General features: G+C 36.1%; 1 protein-coding gene across 1 annotated transcript in view; it reads right to left on the bottom strand.

The window, feature by feature from the left end:
• Positions 1–21,474: 21,474 nt before the first annotated feature.
• LOC118748873 (microtubule-associated protein futsch) overlaps positions 21,475–27,987 on the bottom strand; it is a 509,684-nt gene continuing 503,171 nt past the window's right edge. Inside the window, exons 6-7 of the mRNA XM_036483593.1 lie at positions 23,099–27,987; positions 21,475–23,032 (exon numbers count right to left, since the gene is read on the bottom strand). The exon at positions 23,099–27,987 is cut by the window's right edge and continues 9,865 nt beyond it. Of these exons, the coding sequence (XP_036339486.1) occupies positions 22,863–23,032; positions 23,099–27,987 (5,059 nt within the window). The 3' untranslated portion in view covers positions 21,475–22,862. The remainder of the gene's footprint in view (positions 23,033–23,098) is intronic.

The following is a 27,987-nucleotide window of genomic DNA, read 5'->3' on the forward strand; positions in this document are numbered from 1 at the left end:
ACTGAAACGTCATGAAAAATTCAGAACAAAATACGTAAATTCTTACAAGCTCCTAAGAAAATTTAGTGAAAATTCCTGAAAATCTCAAAGAGGCCTGAAATGTCTTTTAAAAGCCAGTACAAAATACGAAAATCCTCTAAAGCTCTTGAAAAAATCTGAACAATTGTAAAACGACGAAAAATTCCAAGAGTGCCAAAAAGCACTGAATCGCAAGTGCTTGATACGCTCCGACTGTAGGACCGGACAACGAGAGAGAATGTGTTCAATTATTTAATTGCTCCTTATCTCCATCTCGGCAGCTTTTGCAGAGAGTATTTTTTGGTGTTCGTCATGATTGGATCATTGGTGTAGTAGCACAACGAGCGGTGATGATTTCGGTATGGACTTTTATTGCAGATGTATTAAGTTTAAGAAGGTCTACTTTGCTTTACTTTTTTATTGAGCTCAACTCCTTCTTGGTAAAAAATTCAAGACACACCACACTGTTACTGCCAAAATGTACAATTCTGTACAAATGCTTGTCTCACAAGTAATTAATAACAGCTATAGCGTCTTCTTAAATATTTCCGACGTGATAACAAAATGGTGGTAAGTGGTACAGAGCTATCTGCGTCGTCAATGGGTATCTCAGAACCGTATATGGCCATCTAATTTCCTTGAATATTGCTTGAAGACACTACAGTCGTTGAGAAGACGAACGCGAATTGCTGTACCTTTTATAGGGAATGTGCCTCTGATTCTACGGAATGACTAAAGTTGCAATGGAAGGATCAAGGTGGGACTTTCTGATGTATACTCCAGCTGCCATGAAAAGATGCTCAAAGTCAGTGTTAGATTTCTGGTGGGATCCCCAGTCAACGACCGTCTCGCCCAAATGAAAGCACCTTCTTCAACATCTCTTGACTTTCCCTCCACTCTCAGACTAGCGCAGTTTCCGACACTATATTAAACCCGTGCTTCGCGAATTTGATGCTAGGGTCAGCAAGGTAAGTATTTTTGGTCCCACTGTCAGAAAATTCTGCCCCCATGACGAAACTTCCGTTAACGAAATAAGACTAATCGACTCGACGATTGGCTAATGAGGATGAACAGAAGATAACGCGAAATCCTAATAGATTTATGGATCTTAATACATCGATTGTGTCTTGCTTCCGATGACCTACAAAACGCCTACGACTCTTCATAGCATCACAAACTGGCCAAGGTACCATTAGGCGTATGTGCATCAAGAACGAAATATTAGGCTTCTGTAGAGGTTTTAGAAGTCAGGAAGAGCCAAAACTCATTGAATACTTAATGCCGCTCTTACGATATTTGGGCGATCACTTATTAAGCTTGACTGTTTAGGTTTGCCCTAATTCAGGCTGCTGGTTGAATTCGTTTTGGATTCAATCGGATAAATCTCTTATTCGCGTAACAATGGGGATATTTCACTATCAAAAAAATTAAAGACGAACACCTTGCTTATAATCCCAGGCAAAATCCTAGTCGTCTTGATCAAATCGTTTTTTTTTTTTTTGAGAAAACCAAAAGAGAGGGTGCGGTGCGACCTTTGTAATAGCTGTCGATACCTTTCCTATATGTTTCTCCAATATACGTCACGGTTCTTTAAAGACATATGGGTATGCCTTGTGCTAATTTCCTGTAAAAGGCACTGACTGCAGTATACGAATAGCAGGAGCCTCAAGTTTAAAGTCTTTTCAAAATTTCCTTTCTCTCATTGCATATACTATAATAACTATGTACACTATATAATAGTGGAAAATGGTACTTAAAATTGTAGCGAAAATGGTAAATGTAATGGTAATGGGAATTTTGTTGATGATGGTTATTGTATTGGTAATGGTAATGGTAATGTTAGTGTTATTGACAATGGCAATAGTTAGGGTAAATGGGAATGGAAATTAGAAATAGTAATGCTAATGATCAAAGAAATTGTAATGGTAAGAGTAATGGATATGGCAATGGCAATAATATTGATCATGCTAGTGGTAATGGCAAGGATAAGAGTAATTAAATGGTAATGGTAGTATTATCTATAGCAAATGGTAATTAGTATAAGGGGATGTAAATGCTAAGAATAACGTTAACAGTATTTTTAATAGTAATAGTAGTCGTAATAGCATTGGTTATTGTAATGGAAATTGTTATGATGATGCTAACTGATTATTCAAGGTAATGTTAATAAAGATAATGATAATGGTAGGAATAATGAAACATTGCCTATTGTAATTAGTATGAGGGAATGGAAATGTTAATGGAAATGCCAATGGTAATAGTAATTGTTATGAAATTGGTAATAGTATTGGTTATGGTATTAGTTATGACAATAGTAATGATTATGGAGCAAGCCAAGGCGCCACTGTTTTCGGCAGACGAGCTGAGGTCAGCCCTGCGAAGCATGAAATTCGGCAAGACTCTGGCCCCGATGGCATACTAGGGAGGGAATTAGGTTAGCAGCGAGAGCAAGCCCTGTTCTCCTGCTTAACATGTATAACAGCTACCTTAGGGCCCGGGTCTGTCCACTCTGCATGCTAGACACAGCAGGCAATATGGTGGAGAGTCTGCTCAATACATGCTTGGCGTCAGTCATAGAAAAAAAAGAGTCCTTGCCCCCCGACAGAATGTCTTCAGGAAGGGACACTCAACTATAGGAGCAATCAGTGAAGGGACGGCCAATAGTGCTGATAGTCGCACTCGACGTCAAGAACGCCTTCAACTCGGCAAGATAGGACGACATGTTGGAAGCCTTGGAACGGTCATTAAAGGTATCAACATAATAATAATAATAATAGATTGGCGCTTCCACATATGTTAGTGTTTGGCCGAGCTTCTCCTCCGACTTGTGGCGTGCGCCTTGATGTTGTCACATAAAGCGGAGGGACCTACAAATTGACGCCGACTCCGAACGGCGATGGTATTTTTATTTCATGGCAGAAATACACTCGGAGGTTTGCCATTGCCTGCCGAGGGACGACCGCTGTTAAGAATTTTTTCTATATTTTTTTGCGATGTTGCTTTGACCAGGGCTTGAACCCAGGTGCTGATGAGTGGAAGCGCGCACTGCTTACCACACACTTGCTAAATATTTTCGCGATTACCCCAGAGACCGTTGGCTATTGTACGACACAACACAAGGTCAGAGAAAGAGACGTAAAACTATTGGAGCGGCATAGGGGTTTGTACTTGGCCCAGACCTCTGAAACGCCACGTAAGTAGTCTGATGCGTATTTAAATAACGGAGAGCGCCTTCCTTGTCGCCTTCGCAGATGACGTGGCTTTCGTCATAACAGCAAGAAACACCCAGCTGGCACAACTCAAACTGAACTAGTTCAGTAGTATCAGTGGATGGATGAGCGATCACGGTTTGTAATTGGCTAACGGCCAAACCAGAGATCGTACTGCTCACCGAAAAACGGATCTCAACATTTATAAACATGATGGTCGCACCTCAGCTCGTGGCAACTTGTAAGTCTACAAAATACCTAGGGGTGAGGTTAGCAATAAACTCACATTCTGGGAGCGCATTTATGGAGTGTGTGAAAAACCACCGCGTAGAGTACGGTAGCTCTAAGTCGGCTGATGGCGTTTGTGGGCGGCCCGAAACCATGCCGTAGTAAACTTTTGATGACAGCAGTCCAGTCGGTGCTCATGTACAAGGCAGAAATATGGGCCGACGTATTGAAAGTAAAAAAAAATACCGGGTTCAAATGTCTTTGGTCTAAAGCAGAGGGGCTACTTGCTCACGGGCGACAAGCGATTTACAATCTAAGTGTCGAGATAGGCCGAACTGCTGCCACGGCAAGGGCCTGCCAGCAACTATTACAGCAGTGGCAATAAAACTGGAACACGAGCACGAAAGTTCGATGAACGCTCATCCTGTAGCCGACCTTCAGACATGGTTGAAACGACCGCACGGGCAAGTCAAGATAAAAGCCATGAGGCTAGGCTATAGCAGCGCGCTCCTGCATCTGAAAACATGCAGAATTGCGGTGCCAGATGCGAGATTCTTGCGCGGGCGGTGGGAGTTTTGGTTTTAGTGGGTAGCCCAACACGCTTCGGTGGGGGTCCTACAGTCGGGGAAGGTAGTATAGAGACCAGCACCCCGGGCAGTGCATAAAGCATTTCCCCTTCCTACGAACAAAAAAAAAAAAATGATTATGGTAATGCAATCACCAACGGTCAATTAGTACTAAAGAACTTCATATTACGAAATTCCATTAAATTGCATACTTGCTCCCTTAATTCACTACTTTTCTTAATCAAGAAAAAAAATTACCTTTAATTACTTGAAGAAATATTGCCATTACGTTAGTCCAAGCGCATTGTACCGCTAATTACTCTCAACTAAAGGTGACTAATTGCATACAATTTCTATGACAAATGACTTAAGACACATTACCGCTTCTGACTTTCCTTGTTTCCGTCATTCAAAACATTCAAATATACCTGCAAGCTGCCAAGCGAGACATTAGCATTATGGAAAGAGACTTGAGTATTTGGCTACGTTGCTGTGGCGTATTCGGTATCTACGTGAGCGCTGTGAAAGAGAAGCTTTCAAGACCACGAAAGCACCTGGTAGCAAAATCACGCAGCAGCAGGCGTTATGCCTGGTCTAGGCAGCGCACAAGCCTTGCCTACTTGCTGCAACGCTTGTATTTGGCGGCGCTCGCACTCATGGTCTGCACCCTTTATGTGCATGGCTTGTGTATGCGCGAGATTGAGTATGGATTGGTGCTCACTTGGCTGGTGGCCACCTTGGTCTACACCTCACAGTTGTTTACGCATCTCTTCATCTTCATGGAAGCGCTGTGGAAGCGGACGCAACATGACCGCTTCTTGCTGCTGTTGCAGGAAATCGAGGTGTCATTGAAGTTGCGTCTCAAATGTGACGTTCGCAAGCGGCAGCTGGTGAGCAGGCTACGTCGACTATTCGTGTACATGATGCTACTTTCGCTGGTGGGCTTATGCGTATTTACGACGGTCTCGGTTTTACTGCAAGATATTGGCTACTTCTTTCATGCCGCTTGGTCTGTCATCACTTTGCGCGTGCGTCTATTGCAGATGCTAATTTATGCCTGCATTATGCGCCACTATTTGGAATGTCTATGCCGTAAGTTGCGGCAGGTGGTAGCGTGCCGTACTGCGCCAGCCAATCAACTGTTGGACATTAACTACGAGAAGCTCGAGTCTGTGGAATTTCTGCTAGCCATCAAAGAGAATTATGCGCTGATCTTTAAGGCAATGCAGCTGTTGAATGATTTTGCTGGTTGGTCACTTTTCGGCATCATTTTTGGGCACATGCTCGACTTCACCTGCCATGTCTATTGGACTATATTGGGTTTGGATGGCTATGGCTCGCCTTACAATTACATTGTAGCTTTGCCGGCGGTGCTGCCTTTTAGCGTGATCATCTGCTATCTATGCCATGTTTGTGATCAGTGCAAGCAAATGGTTTGTATCGGTCTATATTTTTGGCTAAAAAATCTACTTTTTCTAGCACAAAAAATGCGCATACTTTTAGGGTGACACGATGGCGCATTTGGTTAGCAGACTCGTTTGTGTGACTTCGTCAAAACCAATGCAGCGATATTGCGCTGTTGCGCATCAATTCTCGACGCAATTACAGCTGCAGCGAATCGTGATAACTGCTCAGCATTTTTTTGTTCTGGATCTGCGCTTGATTATGTCGGTAAGCTTATGAGTATGCAACAAATGATTTCACTGGAAAAAAAAAAATCTCTACATAGATCTGTACAGCGATTGCTACAAATCTCGTAATACTCATACAATTCTTGAAGAGTGAGAATAATTGGGATGATATTGTTGAAAGAAGACGGCTTGCACACCTATCTAACAAAACTATTCATTAAGTTAAGTCAAATTTGATATATCTTCTTTTCCGCAAAGAAAAATTTACAACAATGTGCCTAATAACTCTTTTAATTTTGAATTAGAAAAAAAAAAAATGAAATTGATCAAAAATATAATGTTGCGACGTAATTGCTTTGTTTTCATAATGGCCAAATGACTGATCAACCCGAAGGTAGAGAAATCCATAATCGGGGTCGATGAATACGAATGAGGAGCATGGGCTTTAGGGCCCACTGAAAATCTGTAGTTAACAGCCGATTCTGAGTTAACTACGCACCGTGAATTTGGCCCTTGAGCTCTCAAAAGAACACCCCACGCTCCTCATTCGTATTCATCGACCCCGATTATAGATTTCCCTACCTTCGGGTTGATCAGTCATTCCAATTATATTTTCGACCAACTAAACTCATAAAAATTTCAAGTAGTGCAGGCCTTGACCTGGACTTTGACAGTTTGAGTACGCAATGGGAGTTAATAAAAACATTAAAAGCTTCCGTGGTTAGGTAGAGCTTTGTTCGATGTCCTTAAGTTGATTATATCAAGTTGTAATTGCGACTTTCATCCAGGTCTCCGATAGAGGTATACATAAATCCAAAGACCACATTGGGTTACCAATTGCTAGAAGCCGACGATTCTGCTAAAGAAAAATCATATAAAATTGTCTTACAACACGCTGAAAATCCTAGCTTTTTTTTTACAAATTTAAGTTTCATAGACGGTCAAAAAAGTGTTGATGAATACCAACATTGTCCGAGTATCGAGAGAAAGTTCTCAACGCTTTCAATATCCTGCTCGTTTCAACAACTTCGAAGGAAAGTTTTAATCTCTAGCTTTATGGTCGCTTTGCATGTTTGTCCATTGGAACTTCCCTTTGTGAATTCAGGGTTCACAAATTTTATTATGTTAATAATTCGCTGAATAATATGATGCCACAGAGGAAACCTAAGGACCTCGTCAGCTTTACCTCTGCCATCTCTTCTAGCAAAGATCCATTCTCAGAAGTGTTTATGAACATAGAACCATACGTTCGACCCTTTCTGAACTGACCTGAGCCTTTTTAGATAAACCATTTTGATACTTTCCCCATAAGAACATCAGTTAGGTAAATATTCTGCGACCACTTTCTAACCCTCTCCCTTATAATGAAATGTTGATGGTGTTAACTCACAGAAATAAATAATAGTCTCAGGCTTCGCAGGGCCGGAAAACTGGACATGGAAAGATTTCTCACTGTCTTACAGACCTATGCCATCGTGGTCTCTGGTGACATACCCATCCGGTACATGTGAAAGCTACGACGGTTATGACCAGTTAAATTTCCTCTGAAAGAAGAACAAATTGCATGACCTTTCCAAGATCTTTTACAACTTACCAATACTTACTGCTTTCTGCGTTTATTGAACTTTTCGAGTCCCAAAGTAGTACCTTTGGATCCTGTTGTGATCTGGCAAGGAGTTCAGCATCGTCCTGTTTCTCGTAGCCAACAGTTAAATAGTGTCAAAACAGTCCTGAGAAAATAACTAAAAATGCGCCTTTTAATACTATTCAAAGTATATTCTGGCGCAGGTCGAGATTGCGGCCTGAACACTGTAGTTACTCTTTTATTTACAAGCTTTGACACGTCCGTGCATAAATATGAGAGCATTTATTCACATTTACTGGTGTGAGATTTCGACCACATAGAACCGCATACTTTCACCGAGGAAACGAGATCAAGTTGCGGGAATCCATTTGACCACATTCTACCGTCTGAGATTTAGGCATTAAATTTCCTATCAGAACAAATTAGTTCCGAAATGGCCCCAAATAAGTACTGAACTAGGCCCCAAAAATGATGAAAAAGTCCAGAAAAGGCCTGACCTAGTCCCGAAAAACTCATGAACTAGTACCAAAATGGTCCCGAAAGCGTGGATTTGTACAAAAAATACCATCACCTTCTACAGTTTTGAAAGATCCAAAGAGTTCTAACCATAGAACCATGACCTTTCCAAATTGAACTTAAACTTCCTATACCAACTGAGTCAGGTGAAATCCATTCGATTATGAATTGCGAGATATTTTGCTAGCTATCGGCATCTGCAAGACAGTTCCTTCCCAATTATTTCATAGCAGTTTTATTAAGTAAATAACACCCAGGAAACGAAGCATAAACACCTTTTATAGCTCACAGACGACCTTATCTATTATTAAGCGCCAAAAAAATTCGTATTTTTTACCTCTTTTATATGGTGTAAATTGGTTAGAACCTCAGCCTAAAACATCCAAGATCTTACGAGCTCTCAGCCGCAGTTACCAGAGGAAAGAAATAATTTGGCCAATGTAGCATATGGTAGGAAACTTTCTAAACAAGCTTGATGTCATCATAGAGCGTTCATCAGGCTATAAAATATTCTTACGGTACGTTCACACAGAATGTCGAGTGGAGCCGGGCGAAGCAAGGACAATCGAAATGGAGCTGTTGGTGTTCATACTGAACGAAGCGGAGTGGAGCTTTTTGAAAGGAATCGGCCGTAAAGATATCACAAAACTGACCTTCAATGAATGGCGGCTAAGATATTGGTTCAATTTGTTTCAATTGCTTTCTCGAAAAATAGATTTTCGTTTAATTCTTTTTGATCTTTTGTTCGCATCAGAGTCATGAAGCTGAAACATTAAAATAAAAATCTTAAAACAAAAAATGTTTTGCTTTCAGCTCCAAAATGCTTCTGAAAAAGCTTGTTGTATGAACACTTTTATCTAGCTATGTATGTATATTCATTTGAAAGCTCGGAACGGCTCCGTTCGGCTCGGCCCAGTTTCCTGTGTGAATGCACCCTTAGGTTGTTTCAATGGCTCCGAACTACCTTATCTCTACTATTCTTTCTTTAGACACAGCGCTGTCATTTTAATAGTTTGTCTGACAGCGATGAGTCTTTCGCAAAGCGCTTAACATAAGAAACCTACGCGATTGGGAAACTTAATCGATTCGGAACTAACGACGATTTCAATGTGTTGCTATAGAGTTCCTAGAGAGCTCTTTCGTCTAAGAGGTAAAGTGGACTAAAGGTCCGTGCAGTCTAAAGGGGATGGGCGAAAAAAGGAGGGGACTAAAACTCCATTTCTAAAAAAAAAACAAGTATACTTTCACAGATGGTTTTTGTTTGTGTTTCACATATTTGGTTTTTTATTTATTTCATTTGAGATAAGCTTGATGACATTGGTTTTGTTGTTGTGGTTTTTTTATTTTGACAATTTTTAGAGTTTTTATATTTTTAAGTATCTTTGTGTTTTTGTGTACTTTTTTGTTTTTTCTTTATATATTTTCGATAATGATGAAATTTAATCAATTTCATAGATAAAGCATAGTTGTTGCATGCTTAGGGTTTTTTCATTTTTTTTAAGGAAATAATTTTTAATCTTGTATTTTTTGCTTTTACAGAATTTTTGACCATCAATCGGAATTTTTTGGGTTGCAGCTTTTGCATCAATATTTAGCTTTTGTTTTTATTTTTTTAGACTAAAATATTATTTTAAATGTTTGGAAATGTAAATTTTGCTGTTTGGTTTTAGTTTTAATTTTCGTAAATTTAATTGTTTTTTTTTTTTTGTTTGAAAATATGAGGTTTGTTAAGTAACATGTATTTTCTGGTTTGCCAATATTTTCTGTTTTGTGTGTCGAAAGTTTAGATTTGCATTTTTTATTATATTTTTAGTTTAAGCTTAAAATTTTGGGTTTTGGGGATTCTTTCCCTTTATCATGCAATCACCTTTAAATGTACATACATATATAATTTTCATAAAATTTAAATATGCTAAAAGCTCTGGTTGTTTTGGTTTTTCTTTCGAATTTAAATTTGTAATTATTTTCATGTTTTTTTTTTAAATTCATTTCGAAGAAAATAACAGTTTATTTTTTAACAAACATAGTTTTAAGGCAATTGAAAATTCACACGGCAGAAAAATGACGCTTAAAGCTCGCTATACATCTACATACATACATATACACATAATTATTGACAATATGCCATTATGAAAGAACCAAACAATCGCAAAATATTTAAATACATGTGTATTCTTTAAAAAGTTATTGTACCGATAAAAATTCTTTTTCTGGAAATTTGACCTTGCAAAAGTGGGACTTTTAGCTATGAGCTTCGAACTTTCTCATGCAAAATCGATAAATGACAAGAAATTACAATCCCAATATTGCAAACTAAAATTCTAAGCTAAAGATGAAGAAATTAAAAAAAATATCCTAAAATAAAAAAATACATTTAATTTATTAATTTTTATTTTAGTTATTGTTTGCTATTTTTATTAAATATACATATGTATATATTTTTATTATTTAATTTTAGATTAAAATTTTTTTTACTTAAAAAATTATTGTACCGATAAAAAATTTTTCTTCTGGAAATTTGACCTTGCAAAATTGATAAATGACAAGAAATTACAATCCCAATATGGAAAACTAAGATTCTAAGCTAAAAATGAAGAAATTAAAAAGAAATATCCTAAAATAAAAAAATACATTTAATTTATTATTTTTTATTTTAGTTATTGTTAGCTATTTTTATTAAATATACATATGTATATGTTTTTATTATTTAGTTTTAGATAAAATTTTTTTTCTTAAAATTTTTTGAAGAGCTTCTTTATGGTTATGTATTAAATTTTAGAATTAAACCAGTTTCATTCTGCTCAGAATTGGAATTTTAAATTTTCCTTCGCTAAAAATTTTCTCCAACAATTTCCCCAAAAGAAAGTGTGCGTCCACGGTTAAAATATGTTATACAAAATCGGCTAAATTGGAAAGCAATAATAGTACTTAATATTCTTCTTCACATGTTTCATAAATATAGTCAAAATTTTGGAGAGAAATATTTTGCTAATAAATCAAAATTCCACATAAGGTAGCGAAAGTGCAAGCCAAGAGTTTGCTTTCAAAGTTTATTAAAAAAAGGCTTTTACGTGCTTTATGAGCTTTCACACAGTAGTTATAGGAAAACTTCATCTTTATAAAGAAAACAAATTTAAATTTTTAGCGGATCTGGCACAACGACGAAACCGGTTTGTCTGCAAACCAAACTGGACAATGGATGACGGAAATTCGTTCCAAAATAAATCATTTCACAAACTGTTTAGTAACTAAAATGTTAAACAAATTATTTATGAAAAACTTTCTACTTTTCTCAAGTTACCTAAGTTCGACTTAAGTACAACGGCTAGAAAATGACTTACTTTTATGCATCAAAATTGGATACTTTGCTAGGCTTAATATAAATTTTGTAAATTTCTTGTTTATGTTTTTAGGTTTTGTGAAAGTTTATTTAAATAAAGCTTTCACGAATAAAGAAAAACTTTGCTTTACGCATTCAGAAAACATTTGTCGTGAAATTTTTAGCTTTCGTTTGATTATGGATAGTGTTAAGATAGAAGTAAGAGAAAGCTCTTTCATAAGAGGGATAGCTAGCACAAAAACATGAAATTATGATTGTATTTAAAAAGTCAGTAGCTCAATACAATAACAGCTTCGCGAGCTTTCGCATATTGTTTAGAAAAAAGCATTTAATAATAAAGAAAAAGCTTGTTTTTCACATAGCTTTTAGTGTAGCTTTCCCACAAGCGAAAAATTCTGATTTCTCAGTAGAGCCAAATTTTCAAAAAAGCTTTCACGTTTTTACGGAAAAGTAATATTCACTTATAAAGAAACAGTTAGGTTTTATGTAAATAATAATAATATTAATATAATAGATTGGCGCTTACACATATGTTAGTGTTTGGCCGAGCTTCTCCTCCGACTTGTGGTGTGCGCCTTGATGTTGTCACACAAAGCGGAGGGACCTTATGTAAATAGGTAAATATTTTTCGTGAAATGGGTAGCTCCCAGCTGTTTATTAAAGCTCTTCCTTGGTTTTAGTTTAATAGCTAGAGCTTCATTTTACCTTTGACGATAAAATAAAGTTTATGTGAACTTTCATGTAAAGTTTTGAAAATTTTGCTTTCACTTATAAAGAATAAATAAATTTAACTCTCATAAAAGCTCTCTCATAAAAGTGAAAATACATGAAGTTTGTGAGAGCTTTCACCTTTCTTGAAAGCGAAGCTTTCACCAAAAAAAAAGAAAACTGAGAATAGACTTTCTCCTAAAATCTTTACCTCTCGTTTGCTTACCAAAAGTATTAATATGACAAATATGTAATAGCTCACCCACTATAGTGAAAGCTCTTAATTGTAGCTTCCACACAATATAACGTTTTAGTTTCATTTGTAAAATAGGTTGGCAGCACGATGAAATAAATGAGAGATTACACATTTTTTGAGAGCTTTCGCTTATTTCAACTTCCTACGGATATATTTTAATAAGTTGCTCAACAAAAAATTTGCTTTGGAAGTATTCAAAAAAGCAATGAGAGTGATAATTTATTCATTTTGGAAAATATACTTTCAACTTGGCTTGCACCTTATATTTATTGGTAAAAATTAAAATAGATTTGAAAAGCTGTAACAAGTGATAAATATATTTTTCCTTTTGTTTATATTTTTTAATTCATAATGCCTTTCGAATCCATTTTATTGTTTTCAATAAGCATGCTAGTATTTTTAATTGCATTATTTTTTGGATTTATAATTTTTTTAATATTTCTTTTGATTTATTTAATTTAATTTAATTTTGTTGTCAATCTTTATTTTTTCCTTTTACAAATAGTTCTTTGCTATTATCTGATTTTACATGTAGTAACAATAATAAATTTATTATATTTTTATTTTTACTACCACGTCAGCTTTTTAACCACATTGGTGTCGCTAGAAAATGCTATTAAATTTGAAAAAAAATTAATTTATTACGTTTACATCTTTTTTCGAGTACGCGTTTTTTATTAATAACACTTAAGGACGCATATATATTTTTAAGCAATTGTACATAAATAGCTTAAATATCGATTTTTTTTTGTATTTTTCTTCTTCTTGTCTTTGCAATTTTCATTCAATACCTAAAATTTTCACGCACTCTATGCTTAGCAAGGTTTATAGAAGTTGAGTGTTTTTGTATGGGAATGATGAATAATACAAGAAAATTATTTTAAGATATTTTTTATTTGAAACATTATTTATTAAAAATTTAAAAGATAAAATTTAAAAAAATATATGAAGAATAAAATATTAAAAAGTCGTTATGTTTTAGCAAATGCCATAACGATCATACGTATTTGGGAAATTACAGAGGCGGCGATTAAAGCAAAGAAATTAAAAATCAAAGTTTTGTTTATTTAATAATATTTATTATATAATGCAAAGTAGAAATTTTTGCAGTAAAAACAATTACCATAAATATGAAACATACAGAAAAAAATTGTAAATGTTTTACAATTATTTCGTTCTATAAATTTTTATTAAAAAAGGTTTAATATAACAAATTATTTAATAATGAATTTTCCAAATATTTCAAAGTTTGCACATTATGAACAGTAAAAAGCAAAAAAGGCTTTTAGGAACTTAAAAAAAAATTGAAATCAGAAAAACACAATTATTAAAAAACTTTTAATATTTTTTCAGTATCAAAAGTTTAAAAAATTTTTAAGCAGGAAACAAGTTGAAACTTTTTAAATTTTTAGTTGATTAAGTACGCATAGTTTAATTTTTAATATAAAAAGAGTAACAATGTTATTTTTTTAATTTTAAATTGCTTTTGAAATGGACTGATAAATAAAATTTTTAATTTTTCCAATTGGTTTTAGTAAACCGGTTTCAAAACTTTTCAATGAAGAGAAGAAAATATCATTTAAATGTAAAGAAATTTAAGGCAATTTTTGAAAAATGTTAAAAAACATTTTAAAATTAATTAAAATATTAAATGTGAAATTTTTTTAGTTAACACAATAATTTTAAAACGTCTTTAATTTTTAAGATAAAAAAAAATTTAAATTGCATAAAAAATTTAACATATTTTTAAATATATATTTTTTTAAAGCAGATCTTGAAAGTTTTATATCTTAAATATGTTTTACTAAAAATGTGATAGTTTAAATTAATAAAAATTTTGTTTTTACATCGACATTTTTTAAATAATCAATAGGCTAAATATATATATATATATTTAATTTTTAAACCATACCTTCTATCTAAAGACGCAAATTAGCTGTCGAAAGCTGTATTCCCCCCCCCCCCCCCCCAACTATGTTTGCAACTACAAGCTTCTCAGCACCAGCACTGCGCTTTCACTTTTTCAAAAAATACGTAGTTTTTCAATATTATTGAAAAGTTTTTGTAAAACATCTTTAAGCATATGCATATGTGTGACTATGTATGTATGTGTGTGTGAAAAATAACTTTATCACATATTTGCTTAATTTTTCGATTAATCGACATTTATTTCCAACTAAATTTTGTTGCCTGCCAGCTAATTAGCCAAAAATTATGCTGCAAAAATTTCTGAGTATGTCTGAATGCACAAAAAAGACAAAAAGGACAAAATCATGGACGGTCTCACGGCCAGCGTTTTTGGCTAATTATTATGTTATTCTTCTAAATATTACATACATACATACATCTGTGCATAACATCGTGTACATATAAGTATATAGCGCTTGTATAGTACATACATATGTATGTATATATATTTTTTTTTCTGCTAGTATAAAATTATGGCGGTATTTTCATGATGAACTTTTTGTGTGACTGCTGTTTGTTTGTGATTGAATTTAATGCTATTAAAATTAAAATGAAAGCTCGAAAGCTGAATTGCTCAAATTTTTGCAGCTGAATTTCTAAAATTATGCTGTGCATTTCATATTGTTTTGTGAATTTGTTTTATTTATTGTTTTGGTTTTTATTTATAATATTTTTTTGTTATATGATTGCTCCTTAATCGCTTTATTTTTACGTTTATTGTTTAGCAGCGCCATCTGTGTGCTCGCTTTGCTTTATAGGTGATTTGCTCAATGGTTTACTGTTTTTCTTCTAGTTGGTTATGTTTTCTTGTTATCTCTTGCCCGCTTAGCACTAAATAGTAGCGTTTCGTTTATTTAGTGGATATTACTGTTAATTTGCAATTTGTTATTCTAGTACTATTATGAAAAATTTAAAAAAAGTTTTCGTTTATATCTGTGTATTTAAAAAAATAAAATACTTTCGTTCTTCAAATCAAATTCCACGCGCTTTCTTTTCAATCCCGCTTATTTTTTTAAACCCATTAAACATACCCCTACATATCACTTCCCCAAACGTTATTCGCTTTTCGTTTTCAAATCCTTTATCAACAATTAAGTGTCTTTCTAGCTGCTCCTATATTTTTATTTCTTATTAATATTATAGTATTTTCATTAATTTATTATTTTTTGCATACCTACGCCTTAGTGTTTACTCAATCACTTTCTAAATCCTAATATTATATGCGTACGCATTTAGCTGCCCTACAACTCAACAACAACGACAACAAGTCTTGCATTAACACTGCGCCATGATTTCGGCTATACAACTTGACATACCCGCGAATAATATTTGAAATAAAATAAAAATAAAAAATCAGTTAAAAAAGCTATAGTTAAAGCATAAGCGCTAAAGAGTATCCAACCTGCCGCATAGTTGGATAATTAATATATTCGTATTCCATTTTCGTTTTTCATAAATAAAAGCTGTATTTTTTTACTTTCTCTGGCACAGTGCTTTCAGAAATACACTGAAGCTTTCTAACTTTAAAACAACACATAACATTGCTTTCTTTTACTGTCCTTTGTTTGTTTCGCTTTCAATATTTTTCCGTTCTATCGAAAGCTTTCCATGCTTGGATTAATAAAGCTCTCAGCTAAGTTTTGAATGTGAAGCTTTCACTTTAAAGAATAATTTTTATACTTATTAAGCTGTCACTCTAAAGCGTAGAAAAGAATTATCTCGAACTAATAACTACTACCAATACAATTGTTCACAATCTTTCAACAGGGTTTTCACACGACTTTTTATTCTGATTTTTAGCCAAATAGCGGCGGTCTTGGCCTTATGTAACGTATATTAATTTACTAAGCTTTCACTCCAAAATTCTGAAAATAGTTATCTCGCAATCATTAAAAAAACTGACTTTACAAGCTCGAAAGATATACAGCTTTCAAAATGCTTTTATGCGTTTTCGCTATGAATGTTTCTATCCAAATAGATAATATATTAGCTTCTTAGCTCGCATATCACTGGCTAGATAACTCGAATGCTTGAAATAATTCACTACTTATTCTTTTTCCTATTCTCTCTTGAAGTGACTGTCGTAGCTTTGAGTAAAGGGAATCTAGCTTTTTCAGGTTTTCAGTTTTTATTGTATTTCAAACACTTTTCTCGTTGGCCCTACCAAATCTTCTTGTGTTCACTTTCATTGTGTTCTAGCGTAATTTTTTTGTGAAGCTTTCCCTTCGATAGGCGAAAGAATTTTTAAATCCACTGTAGAGCTTTCGATCTTCAAAGACTCCTTTGCACAACTCAAGCAGCTTTCATTATTTTTTACTATCTTGCGAGAGCTTTTTAAATTATGCAAGCTTTAAGATTGCTCCAAAATTTTAATTTTTAAAGATATAAGATTTAGAAACACTTTTCAACTAAATTTATTCCTCTTAAAATATTTCTACAGACAGTCGCGTCAGTGTTAGTATTATCGAGTATACATATATTTATCTTCAAAGCCCCTATCCTTTTCTTGACAAGCTCCTATGAGATTTTGAGCTAATTTCAAGCTGTATATTTCAGTATATTTACATATGCTTTATTATGGGCAACGCCTTTCCCGCATGCACAGCTTTCGAATTTTTAAACAGTTCGCTTAGACGCGCGCATAACATTGTTGATATAGAATGGTTTTCTCTAGACTATCGCTTCACATTTTTTTTAGCTTTTGTGTTAAGCTCAGCTTCATAAATTTTCCTTCAAAAGCTCCTATTAGTTTCCATTCTAATTTTCTCGCCCTCTAGTCCAGAGTTTATTCCTTTATTCCACCATATGACGAGGAGAGTAAAAGCTCTTTCTCACTCTCGTTACTTGCCATTACACGTTTTTAGTTTGCAACTTTCCGATCTAGAAGTCTTTTCATTCTCCTGCCAGCTTTTGTATTTTGAAACTAGTAAAGTAGCTAACTCATTCCCTTAAACTTGTACCTGAATTTTTAGCAGATATTGATTCCTAACATTTTATCTTGCCTTAAATACCTTTTATTTCAGAGCTTAAAACTCTACGTGTGCCACGTCCAAAACACGATGTAGAGAATACGATCTAGAGAAGTATTCTATCATTCTTTCGTTCAAAACATATCTTGCAACAGGAGATTTTATATGGTTTCACCGAGAGTAAATGCTCTTTCCGGCCGTTGTTGCTCTATATCAATTAGGAACAGAGAGAGCTTTTACTGCTCTGTAAAGATTTTACATATACATATAAACACTCCCAGAGTAAAAGCTTTTTCTGAACGTCACTGCTATAGCTACATTGGTACAGATTAGAAGCTCTTTTTGGCAGGCTTTGCTTTAGAGAAGCTTTATCGCAGCTTTCACTTGCCTTCAACTTTCTGTCTGCCACTACTACTGCTTTAACTTACTACGCAGGCGTTGCAACTCAAAATTCAAATGACATATTCTCCTAATTTTAACTTCATTAGTGCAACTTTTGCCTTCAATACATAAGTACATACTTTCAGCAGTTATTCGCTAAAATATGAATAAATCAAAATTTGCTTTTTTGTATATTTTGCATATAATAATTGTGTGTATATTTTATTTATAAGTTATTTTTTTTTAAGTTCTTATAATTTTTTGCTTATATTTGATTTCTTTGCAAAATAAATTTAAATGCTAAGCGTTTCTTCACGTTTTTGTTGTTTTTTGGATATATTTGTTGGAATTGCCTTGGTAAACTAATTCTTTAATTATTTGCAGGCGATTTTTGTTTGCGTGTAACATATACATACATACATAATTAAATACATTTTTTATGTTTTTTCAGTGTTGTCGTTTTGTTTTTTATTTTCACATTACAGCTCTTACTCTTTACATTTTTTAGATTTTTTTAATATGTACGTATGTATGTCTGTGTTCTGTGAGTAAATATTAGATATATACGATATACATAGGTACATACATATATGTATGTATTTATGACCTAATTTTTTCATTACCATCTGCTTCATAGGAGGCACATTTAATTATTATTTTTTGTTCTTTTTCGTTTTGCTTTAAGATTTTTGTTATATTTTGCGATTTTTTGATTTAAATTTAATCGCTGGATATTTATATGTTCTCTTTTATGCTTCTCCTGTTTGACCTTAGTAATTTCAATTAATTCTTTATTATTCTCTGTATTCTCTTTAGATATTAATAGGTTCAAGATTGTTTTTTTTTTTATTAAGAAACTTTTAAGACTTTGACATAGGTACTTCAGCCCTTAAAATCCATTACCTAGTTCAACCAAGAAAACAAACTGAATTCCCAGAATAGAAAACTAAGTGAGATATATACATAGTGTATGATTTTGAATCATAATTATCAATAAGCGGGTGGAGACGAAGCGAAGGAGTAGCTTTTAAAGCTTCGTTTAGATTTTATGTACATATATGGGCGCTCAGAATAAAGGCTCGCTAATCTGCATTGAATTTTCCCACAGAACTTTAGGTTACCGGATATAAGAAGTTGATATTGAGTTCTAAAATTATTTGAATTGGAATCTCCGCCCTTATACAATACGATTTAAACTGTTCAAAGCTCATTGATTGCACTTTTTTATGAACTGGTCAAACCAACTATTATGCTTAGATCTTAAAGCTTCAAAGACTCTCGGCAGCGAAACTACTCATCTTTCCTTTGTGTTCCATATCCGAGGCTCCCTATAAACACTTAAGTTTGAGAATAGCTTCAGTTTAAGCTAAAAACTTTAATAGAGCTTCAAAACTTAACAACTAATTGAGAAACATAAAATTCGCAAAGGGAGCAGGTTTTGTTGTATCAGAAAAATTTGGTTTCTCAACTCGAGGAACAGCTAATACCCAACTCATTGACTACTATTAACAATCATGGATTTCGTGGGGAAAAATATTAACTATCATTTTGAGAGTGTTGGAGAATTTTATTTATTTATTTTTTTTTTGAGTTTGTGGGAAACACATTCTATTGGCACTCTTGGCTTTAGCACAGTGCCGACCAGAGAGAGCTTTTACTCTGTGCGCATTCAAATACATGAAACCTATTTATAAAGAGCTTTTAAATGCTTCTCCCACCCGATATGTTTTGGTGCTTACTGCATTGGCATCAGACACTAAATCTACATAGAACTTTAAATACATTGGCTTTCTGTAAAAGCTCAGAAGGACATAGTATCTGGAGCACAAACAAGTTTTATAAATGCTCCGATGATCAGCAGGAGTAAATTCAAACTCCTCTATTTCTTTACTGGTCCATCTCCTTATTAAGCTAGTAATAAGGAACAGTTTTCCCATAAATACTCCCTTACTGTTTTTGGGAAAATGGATTATTTTTTTTGGAACTTTGTTGTTTTTGCTGTGCGCAAGGACACTCAAACGCAAAATATATCCGGCAGAAAAAAACTTTTTAAAGCTTTATACATATATATTTTATATGGACGCGCAAAAAGTAAAAACTTTCGCTGATTGTTACTGCTCTAGGCGACGATAGCAGGGGTCATGTTTTGCTCGTCGCTCTGGACAATTTGAGTGCATTTGCATGATCGCCAGTGATCTATATGATCGCTAGTGATCATTTTTTGCTGAGAACATCAATCTCTTCAGTTTTATGCCGCAAAAAAGGTACAGAATTCTATTACCAATATCCTCCGGAATTTTTACATTTGAATACTTCCGAAAGCTTTTTGTTTAACTCTCCGACTTCGGAATTGAAACTGTATTTCGGAATGAACAAAAATATATTTTTTCTTGTCTTTTTAAAAATTACTTGGGTGTGTTATTATATAAAATTTTCCTCAGTTTTCTGTACATTTTTGGAAAATGTTACTTTTTTACTTCAGATTCTGATTCTTTTTGGTCGATTTTAGAGTCTTTTAGATTTATTACATAGCATATTATTAGATCTTTGGTCGTAATACGTTCGTGATTGTGGTTTTATTTATTTTGAAGCTTTCATTTATCCTTTTTTATTTTAGCACATTTTTTCATTTCATTTAGGTTTATAATTTTATTTAAATTTAAATTTTGATGTTGACTTTTATTATTATTATTTTGTATTTGATTTTCTATAATTTTATTTTGCGTTAATTTTCTTTGCATAAATTTGTATTTGCTTTTCATTATTTTTAACTTGATTAGGTTTGTTTTAATTGAACTTTCTATTTTTATTTAATTTTTTTCATTATTAATGCTAAATTTTTCATATTTTTTTTTTTATTTTACGTTGATGTTTTTTAAATTTTGTTTTATATATTTTTAATTTTAATTTGTTCTTTTTACTTAATTTGTTAATTCTTTACTTTTTATTTTTATTTTAATTTCTATTTTTATTTTAATTTAAAATTTTTTCTCTTTGTTTTATATTCACTTTTATTTTAAGTTTGATTATAATTTTATATGTTTTTATTACGTTAATTTTAATTTAGTTATTTTTTTTTTGTTTCATTTTCAGTTGAAAATTTTTAATTATATTTTATTCATATTCATAATTATATATTTATTTTGTTATATTTAATTAGTATAGTTTTTCTTTATGTCATCATCCATACTTTTTAACCTCATAAATATGTTCCTATATTTTTTCTTTGCTTTTGAAAAACCTTTGGTAAGATTGAAGCTCATTTCGTTTAGTTCTACGTTATTCGTGGTAAAAAACAATGGCCTTCTGTATTATACTTGACATGAGGAATCAGAATTTCCGCACATTTTTAATCAACAACAAATTTTTTATATAGCGTCAGCAAAAATTAAAAAAATATCTATGTATACACGCATATGTGTATTTATGTATTTATTTTCTGTCAATAAGAAATATGTTACAAATTATGGTCTAGAAAAGTATATGTACATATGTATATAAAAAACAGTAGGCAAACAATTTTTGCTAGAAAATTAAAACGAATTTAAATTTTGTTTTAGAAAAAAACTTTGGATTGTATTTTCATACAAATCTATTTATGTAAATATGTATATTACTGCACTTTTTCCATAATAAAATTAAAATAGGAAGAGAAAAGACTTAAAAAAGTAAAGAAGTTTTAATTTTTTTGTGAACAAAATAAATTTTGGGCGAAACAGTTTTTTGTTTTTTTTTTTGAAAATTTTGCTTCCATTTTCGTAAAAAATGTTGTGCTCTTCTATTAATAAATATTTGAGCAACAAAAAAATGTTGTTTTAATTTTTCTTAATGCAATAAGACTTGAAAATTTTTCTGAAAAGTACATATGTATAATAAAAATTTTTTTATCAAAAAGATAATCAATTTGAATGATTATTGAAAAGGTGTTACGACAGAAAAAAAAAATCGTTTTTAACTTCTGATAAAATTTTTTGTTTGAGTGAATTGTTTGTAATACATTTTTTTAGCAAATAAAAAAAATTGATGATAACAAAAACCAAGAAAATCCATTTCTACTCGAGTGCTCTATTTAGTTAAAGTAATTAAACATGAAAATCAATATTAATATAACCGGAATTCCCAAAAAATTGCGCTCTATTTCGAAATCGATTAGTTTAAAGTAGCACAGAGATACACATTTTTTTAAATTTCTTTTTGGAAAAGCTTTATAAATTGCATTGAAAGTCTCATTCCTCAGTCATTAGCTACATTTCGGTGTTCGCATACTGTGCTGGCCTGTAGGCACTCGGCCTTGTTAATACTTTTTTTCAGCAGAAATTCAATTCTCATTATCTTTTGCCTCCATTTATATCATCTCTTGTTTATTCTTCCAATTCCAAAGTCTGTTGACTTCTTTGATAAACGCTTTTTGTCTTAATCGAGTTGATTCTTATGTTTTTGAAAGTTTTCAACTCATTCCTGATTTATATTTAGTATGTTTGAGTTATTGGTGATTTTATTTCTTTTCTAATAGATTTTGGGAGCATATACTTAACTAGTTTTTATTAATTTAATTATTATTTTGTTTTTGTTTTTAATTCTCATCGCATTGGTCCACATGTATTTACGTATATTTTATTTCTTTTTTACTTCGCTTTCTGTCACTCGTTAGCAATGCTTTGTTTCTGTAAATTTTATTTTCATTTTACTTTTCTGCAGTGCGTTATAATTCTTTAGGCTGAGTGTGTACGTAGTTCTTTGGTGTAATTAAATTTTTTCAACAAATATTCATTTAATTACTATAATTAAGTTTATAAGCATTTCATTTGTTCTTTTTTAATGCATTTATATTTTATGTTCAGCTTCCGCCTTTCTTGACATTCCGCATAGCAATGTGCGGCAATAGCAAACAAAATGGCGCTACACTATATTTTTGTTTTTTGCAAAATCTCGTGTAGTACACCAAGAAACACCGCCATTCCTTTGCTCATGTCTTTCCAAGCGCAATTGCCGCAAAAAATCTGCTGCAAAGCTGCATACATAAGCGCGAAGCTTTGTCAAGCTTTCAGCCTTACATAGTTTTGAATTTTCACATCCCTTTCTTTTTTGTTTTTCTAAATTTTTCAAGTTTTTTTTTAATTATTATTTTTCAAGTATGTCAAGCTGGTTGTGTGGTATGCCTGTTTCCAGCGCTGAGTTGTGGGCTTTTAAAGCGTGAAAGCTTTTGCTAGCTAACCAACTTTCGCCTGCTGAAGTTTCATACTTCCAGCGTCGTAGCGAAGTTTCTGCCGCAAGAGCTTTCATTTGTTGCTATTACTTGTTCGCTTTTTGTTAATTTTATTTTATTTCATTCATAAAAGCTTCACGATTGATGTTGTCAAAAGCTTCCTTTCGTTAGTATTACTTTTTTGTGACTTAATATATTATGTTTAGTAGAGTGTTAAGCTTTTAATTGTAGAGTTGTATGAGATTCTCGGCGTCGGCGAATGAAATGAACATCCCCGTGGCCTAGAATTCCAAGCGGTAGGCGGCACAAGATGTCTCGTGATCCTGCAAGTTAATTGTGCAACGCGATGCTGAAGGCGACAAATCAATGCGACACTTGGCTAAAAGCTCCTCATTCTCGGCGACCCAATAGCCGAGCACATCGGTGTCGTATGTGGGTATTATGGTGACCTCTGCAACAGAAAATAAGAGAAAATAAATCAGCTCGAATTCATTTACTTTACGCCCGCGCAACTTACCCAACTCTTTGTCCTCCCACGTCTGCTTAGCCTCCAACAGTGCATCGTACACCTGCCGGCTGGGCTCGGTGCCCGAGAAGACATAGTAACGCGCGCGCACGCGCTTGAAGAATTCGACGTGTGAGTAGTAGGAGTTGCCATTGTGTGGTACGTAGGTGAGATCCACATACACTGGGGCCGGTTTCTTGGCCTTATTTGGCGATTCGGAACGTTTGCGCAGATTTTTTTCGTTGTTCAGTCGGGTTTTGGTAGCCACTAGCCGGCGTTCCTTTTTCGGTGTGGTGCGCACATCACCCTCGACGGGCAGCGGTGCAGGTGATGGCAGTCCTAGGGGTTTACCCCATTCCTTCAGTGGGTCTTTAGGCAGTGCTCCGGTAGCGGTAGTTGTTGTCGTCGTAGTTGTGGTGGTCTCGCTGGCAGCTATAGAACTGGCGCTGTCTGCGCTTACGCTGGTAGTGGTCGTAGTTGTAGTAGTTGTTGTCTTGCTGTCTTTACTTTCTGTTGCGCTTTCGACTTTGCTGGTGCTGCTCGCTGCTGTGCCCGGCTCGGTGAAGCGCGTCTTCTGCACATCCACAAGCGGGAATTTAGGCTTTTCTACGCTAGCAACACTTTGCTCCACCTCTTCCGCTTTCGAGGGTGAGTACGAGTACTTGGCAGTCACCGAAGACATCACATCAGCGCCGCGCACTTGTACATGCTCCTCAAGCGCCTTCTCGAAATCCATATCGGCTTCTTCAAGGAATTTATGATCGCCACTGTCAACGCTGGCGCGTGTACCACCGCTGATTATCTGACGACTGGCGGAAGTCTGGCTAGTGCTTTCAAAGCTTTCCGTTGATTGGCTGGCAGGTGAGTCGGCAACGTAGGTGCGTGTGGTTACCGTATGCGTCGTGGTGCCACAGATTGGTATAGGTGCTGTGGGCTTTGCGTCAAAGCTATCAGGCAGCGCACCATAGAATGAGGTGCTCATCGGGTCGGGAATTTTCTGCAGGCAGCTGGCGGTTGTGGACGAAATTGCGCGCGCGGCTGAGTGCTCTTCGCTGCCATATTGTGGTGGTATGTCATCTTGACTGTCGTCTACGTCAAAGTCGGAGCGTTTACTCACACCCGAGCTGGAGCGCTGCAATTCGTAGCTGGCACCGTGTGAGGATGCAATGCTGCGTGGTGAAGCGGGCAACTCATCATCGCTCATGTAGGCGCCGGTCATGCGTTCATCGTCGCTCCCGGGTGTGGAAGAGCGGTAGGTGCCTCGCAGAATTGCTACCTCCTTGGGCAGTATGTGGTCGCTCTTGTCGCTCTCGCTGGTAGTACGTGTTGTGGTCACAGTTACTTTTTCGCCATCCGGCTCAGTGGTGTCTGTGGTGGTGACAGTCTTTTCTTCCATGACTATTTCTTTGCCATCGCTGGAGATCACCTTTGTCACTGTGGTTATTGTTGTTGTTATGATTTTCTCGGTGCTGCTGCTGAGTGCGGTTGTCTTCTCGATGCCGCGCTGTTCATGCAAGTCGGGTAATAGTTCTTCGGCGAATTCTTGTGCAGCAAAGGCGCCAGAGCTGGTGGCCTCGGTAATGGTAGCGGTCATGGTCTTCAGATCATCTTTCGTGACGCGCGGAAATGGCGAAGTAGGCTTGGGTGAAGACTCGGATGTATCTGAAAAGGAACCGCGACCTTTTGGTGTCGGTATTGATTGACTCTCAGAGGTAAGTGCACCTGGACTGGACTTACCGCTAAAATCTTTTGGTGATAGGGGACCGCTCACAGACGCCGCGCTGCTGCCGCACGTTTCGCTCAACGTTGTGGTTGTGGCTGTGCTGGCGCCTGTTGTCGAGTGTCTTATGCCTGGACTCACTGGCGCAGTGGGTGGAGTTTTCGGATCGCTCCCCAGTGGTTGTGTAAGTATTATGGTATCCAATTGTGTTGATGTCTTTGACTTGAGCTCCGAGCTAGCTGAGCTAACCTGCTCGCTGGACCTCAGCACTTGACTATGTGTGGTTGTCGTGATAGATGATTTGATTTCTTCCACGGTTTCTGCATGCTCTTCACTTTCCTCCTCTAGTTTCTCAAATGCTCCTACTTCCTCGGATGGCTTATAGATGCTAGTCATCATTATTGTGGCTATAGACTTGGAACGCCCCTCTTTCACACTAACTATGCCGTCATCCTCATCATCGTCTTCGTGATCGCTATGCGTGTTTCGTCCGTCACTCGTTTGACTGAATTCGGACCCTCTTCTCGAGCTGTCTTTTATACTGGCCGCAAAATCGGATGCTCTACGCGATGCGGTGGTGGACTTGACTGTAGCGCTTGCAGTAGTTTTCTCTAGACTTTCATCCGAAGATTTTGAAGTTTTTGCATCGCTTACTAAGCTCTCCTTGGTCGAGATGATTTTCTCGGTTGCTAGGAATTCAGCAACGGTCTCTTTTAAGCTTTCTTTGCTGTCGAGTTCTGCGGTACTACTATGCTTGGCAGTTGTCTTTGAAGAGTGTGAGTCTGTCTGAATTTCACTTACGACGGATTCCGACGAACATTCCTCCGAATGTGTCATCAAATCTTCAGTCTGGGAAACGAATTCTGTTTTCACAGTCTTGACTAGAGATTCCTCAGATTTTTTCTCTTCAGCAGTTCGACTACTTTCCTTCTCGGTTGCAAAACTGATAAGCGATTCTCTTGATGAACTATCTTCCACCTTAACACTACTCACTGATTCGCTGTGAGATTCCTGCCGTAATTGGGTACGCACTGAGGAGTCAATAGATTTGCTCACAACTGTCGATGCCTCTGTACAAGAAGATAGTGTGTGCGCTAATTTAAAGGAATCTGCTTTCTTTTGAATACCGGAGGTTTGGCTCGAACTGGAAATGGCTTCAGAAGTTTCCTGTGTCATTGTTGCCACCTTAGATTTAGACTCGCCATGCTCTTCAGTCAGGCGAATGGCGGCTGATTCGCTAACTGTTTGTATTCGGGCCTCTACTGATTCTTCTTTATGACTTTGCCCACTTGACCCCGCGGACTCTACCACTTTCTCTTCCGTTATACTAGCATGTCTGGCGACTGACTCGCAACGAGAAACTTCTTTTGGCGCCGTTGCTGTTTTGTCAATATTAATAGATTCAACAGGGGACTGAACTGATACAGGGCGTGATTGAACCGCTTCCTCCATCTTTTCTTCTTTGGCGCTTACGTGGGTGGATTCAGGTCGAGAAGATTCTTTGGAAGAAATTGGGGACTTATCATCTTTCTTGCTTTCAGCTGCAGAAATAACCGACTCTCGGCGAGAATCTGCGGTTTCTTCCTTCTTAGATTCGGCAGTTGAGAGTACTGATTCAGGCCGAAACTTGACAGATTCTTCAACCTTCTCTCCTTCGGTGCTGGCAACAGATTCTGGTCGCGAAGTTTCTTTCGACGAAGCTGGAGCCTTATCATCCTTCTTGCTTTCTGCAGTGGAGACAACCGACTCTCGGCGAGATTCTAAGGATTCTTCCTTCTTACTTTCGGCGGACGAGAGTACTGATTCCAGCCGAGATTCGACGGAATCTTCAGTCTTCTCTTCTTTGGTGCTAGCAACAGACTCTGGCCGTGAGGATTCCTTGGATGAAGCTGGAGATTTATCATCTTTTTTGCTTGCAGCAGTAGAAAGAACCGATTCTCGGCGAGACTCTGCGGTTTCTTCCTTCTTACTTTCGGCAGTCGAGAGTAGTGATTCCCGCCGTGACTCAACGGACTCTTCAATCTTCTCCTCTTTTGTGCTAGCAACAGATTCTGGTCGTGAGGGTTCCTTGGATGGAACTGGAGACTTGTCGTCCTTCTTGCTTTCTACAGTAGATTGGACCGACTCTCGGCGAGACTCTGCGGTTTCTTCCTTCTTACTTTCAACAGTCGACAGTACTGATTCCCGTCGAGATTCGACGGACTCTTCAACCTTCTCTTCTTTAGTGCTAGCAACAGATTCTGGTCGTGAGGGTTCCTTGGATAGAGATGGAGACTTGTCGTCCTTCTTGCTTTCAGCAGTAGAAAGAACCGACTCTCGGCGAGACTCAGCACTACCTTCCTTCTTACTTTCGGTAGTCGAGAGTACAGATTCCCGTCGAGATTCGACGGACTCTTCAACCTTCTCTTCTTTAGTGCTTGCAACAGATTCTGGTCGTGAGGGTTCCTTGGATGGAGCTGGAGACTTGTCGTCCTTCTTGCTTTCAGCAGTAGAAAGAACCGACTCCCGGCGAGACTCTACGGATTCTTCCTTTTTGCTTTCGGCAGTCGAGAGTACTGATTCCCGCCGTGATTCAACGGACTCTTCAATTTTCTCCTCTTTTGTGCTAGCAACAGATTCTGCTCGTGAGGGTTCCTTGGATGGAGCTAAAGACTTGTCGTCCTTCGTGCTTGCAGCAGTAGAAAGAACCGACTCCCGGCGAGACTCTACGGATTCTTCTTTTTTGCTTTCGTCTGTCGAGAGTACTGATTCCCGCCGTGATCCAGCGGACTCTTCAATCTTCTCTTCTTTGGTGCTAGCAACCGATTCTGGTCGTGAGGGTTCCTTGGATGGAACTGGAGACTTATCGTCCTTCTTGCTTTCTGCTGTAGAAAGAACCGACTCTCGACGGGACTCTGCCGCTTCTTCCTTCTTACTTTCGGCAGTTGAGATGACTGATTCCCGCCGAGATTCGACGGAATCTTCAATCTTCTCTTCTTTGGTGCCAGCAACAGATTCTGGTCGTGAGGGTTCCTTGGATGGAACTGGAGATTTATCATCTTTTTTGCTTGCATCAGTAGAAAGAACCGACTCTCGGCGAGACTCTGCAGTGTCTTCCTTCTTACTTTCAGCAGTCGAGAGTACTGATTCCCGGCGGGATTCAACGGACTCTTCAATCTTCTCTTCTTTGGTGCTAGCAACA

Source organism: Rhagoletis pomonella, unplaced genomic scaffold (genome assembly GCF_013731165.1).
Source record: "Rhagoletis pomonella isolate Grant_MI unplaced genomic scaffold, Rhpom_1.0 Rhpom_scaffold_00013, whole genome shotgun sequence".
NCBI classification, from domain to species: domain Eukaryota; kingdom Metazoa; phylum Arthropoda; class Insecta; order Diptera; family Tephritidae; genus Rhagoletis; species Rhagoletis pomonella.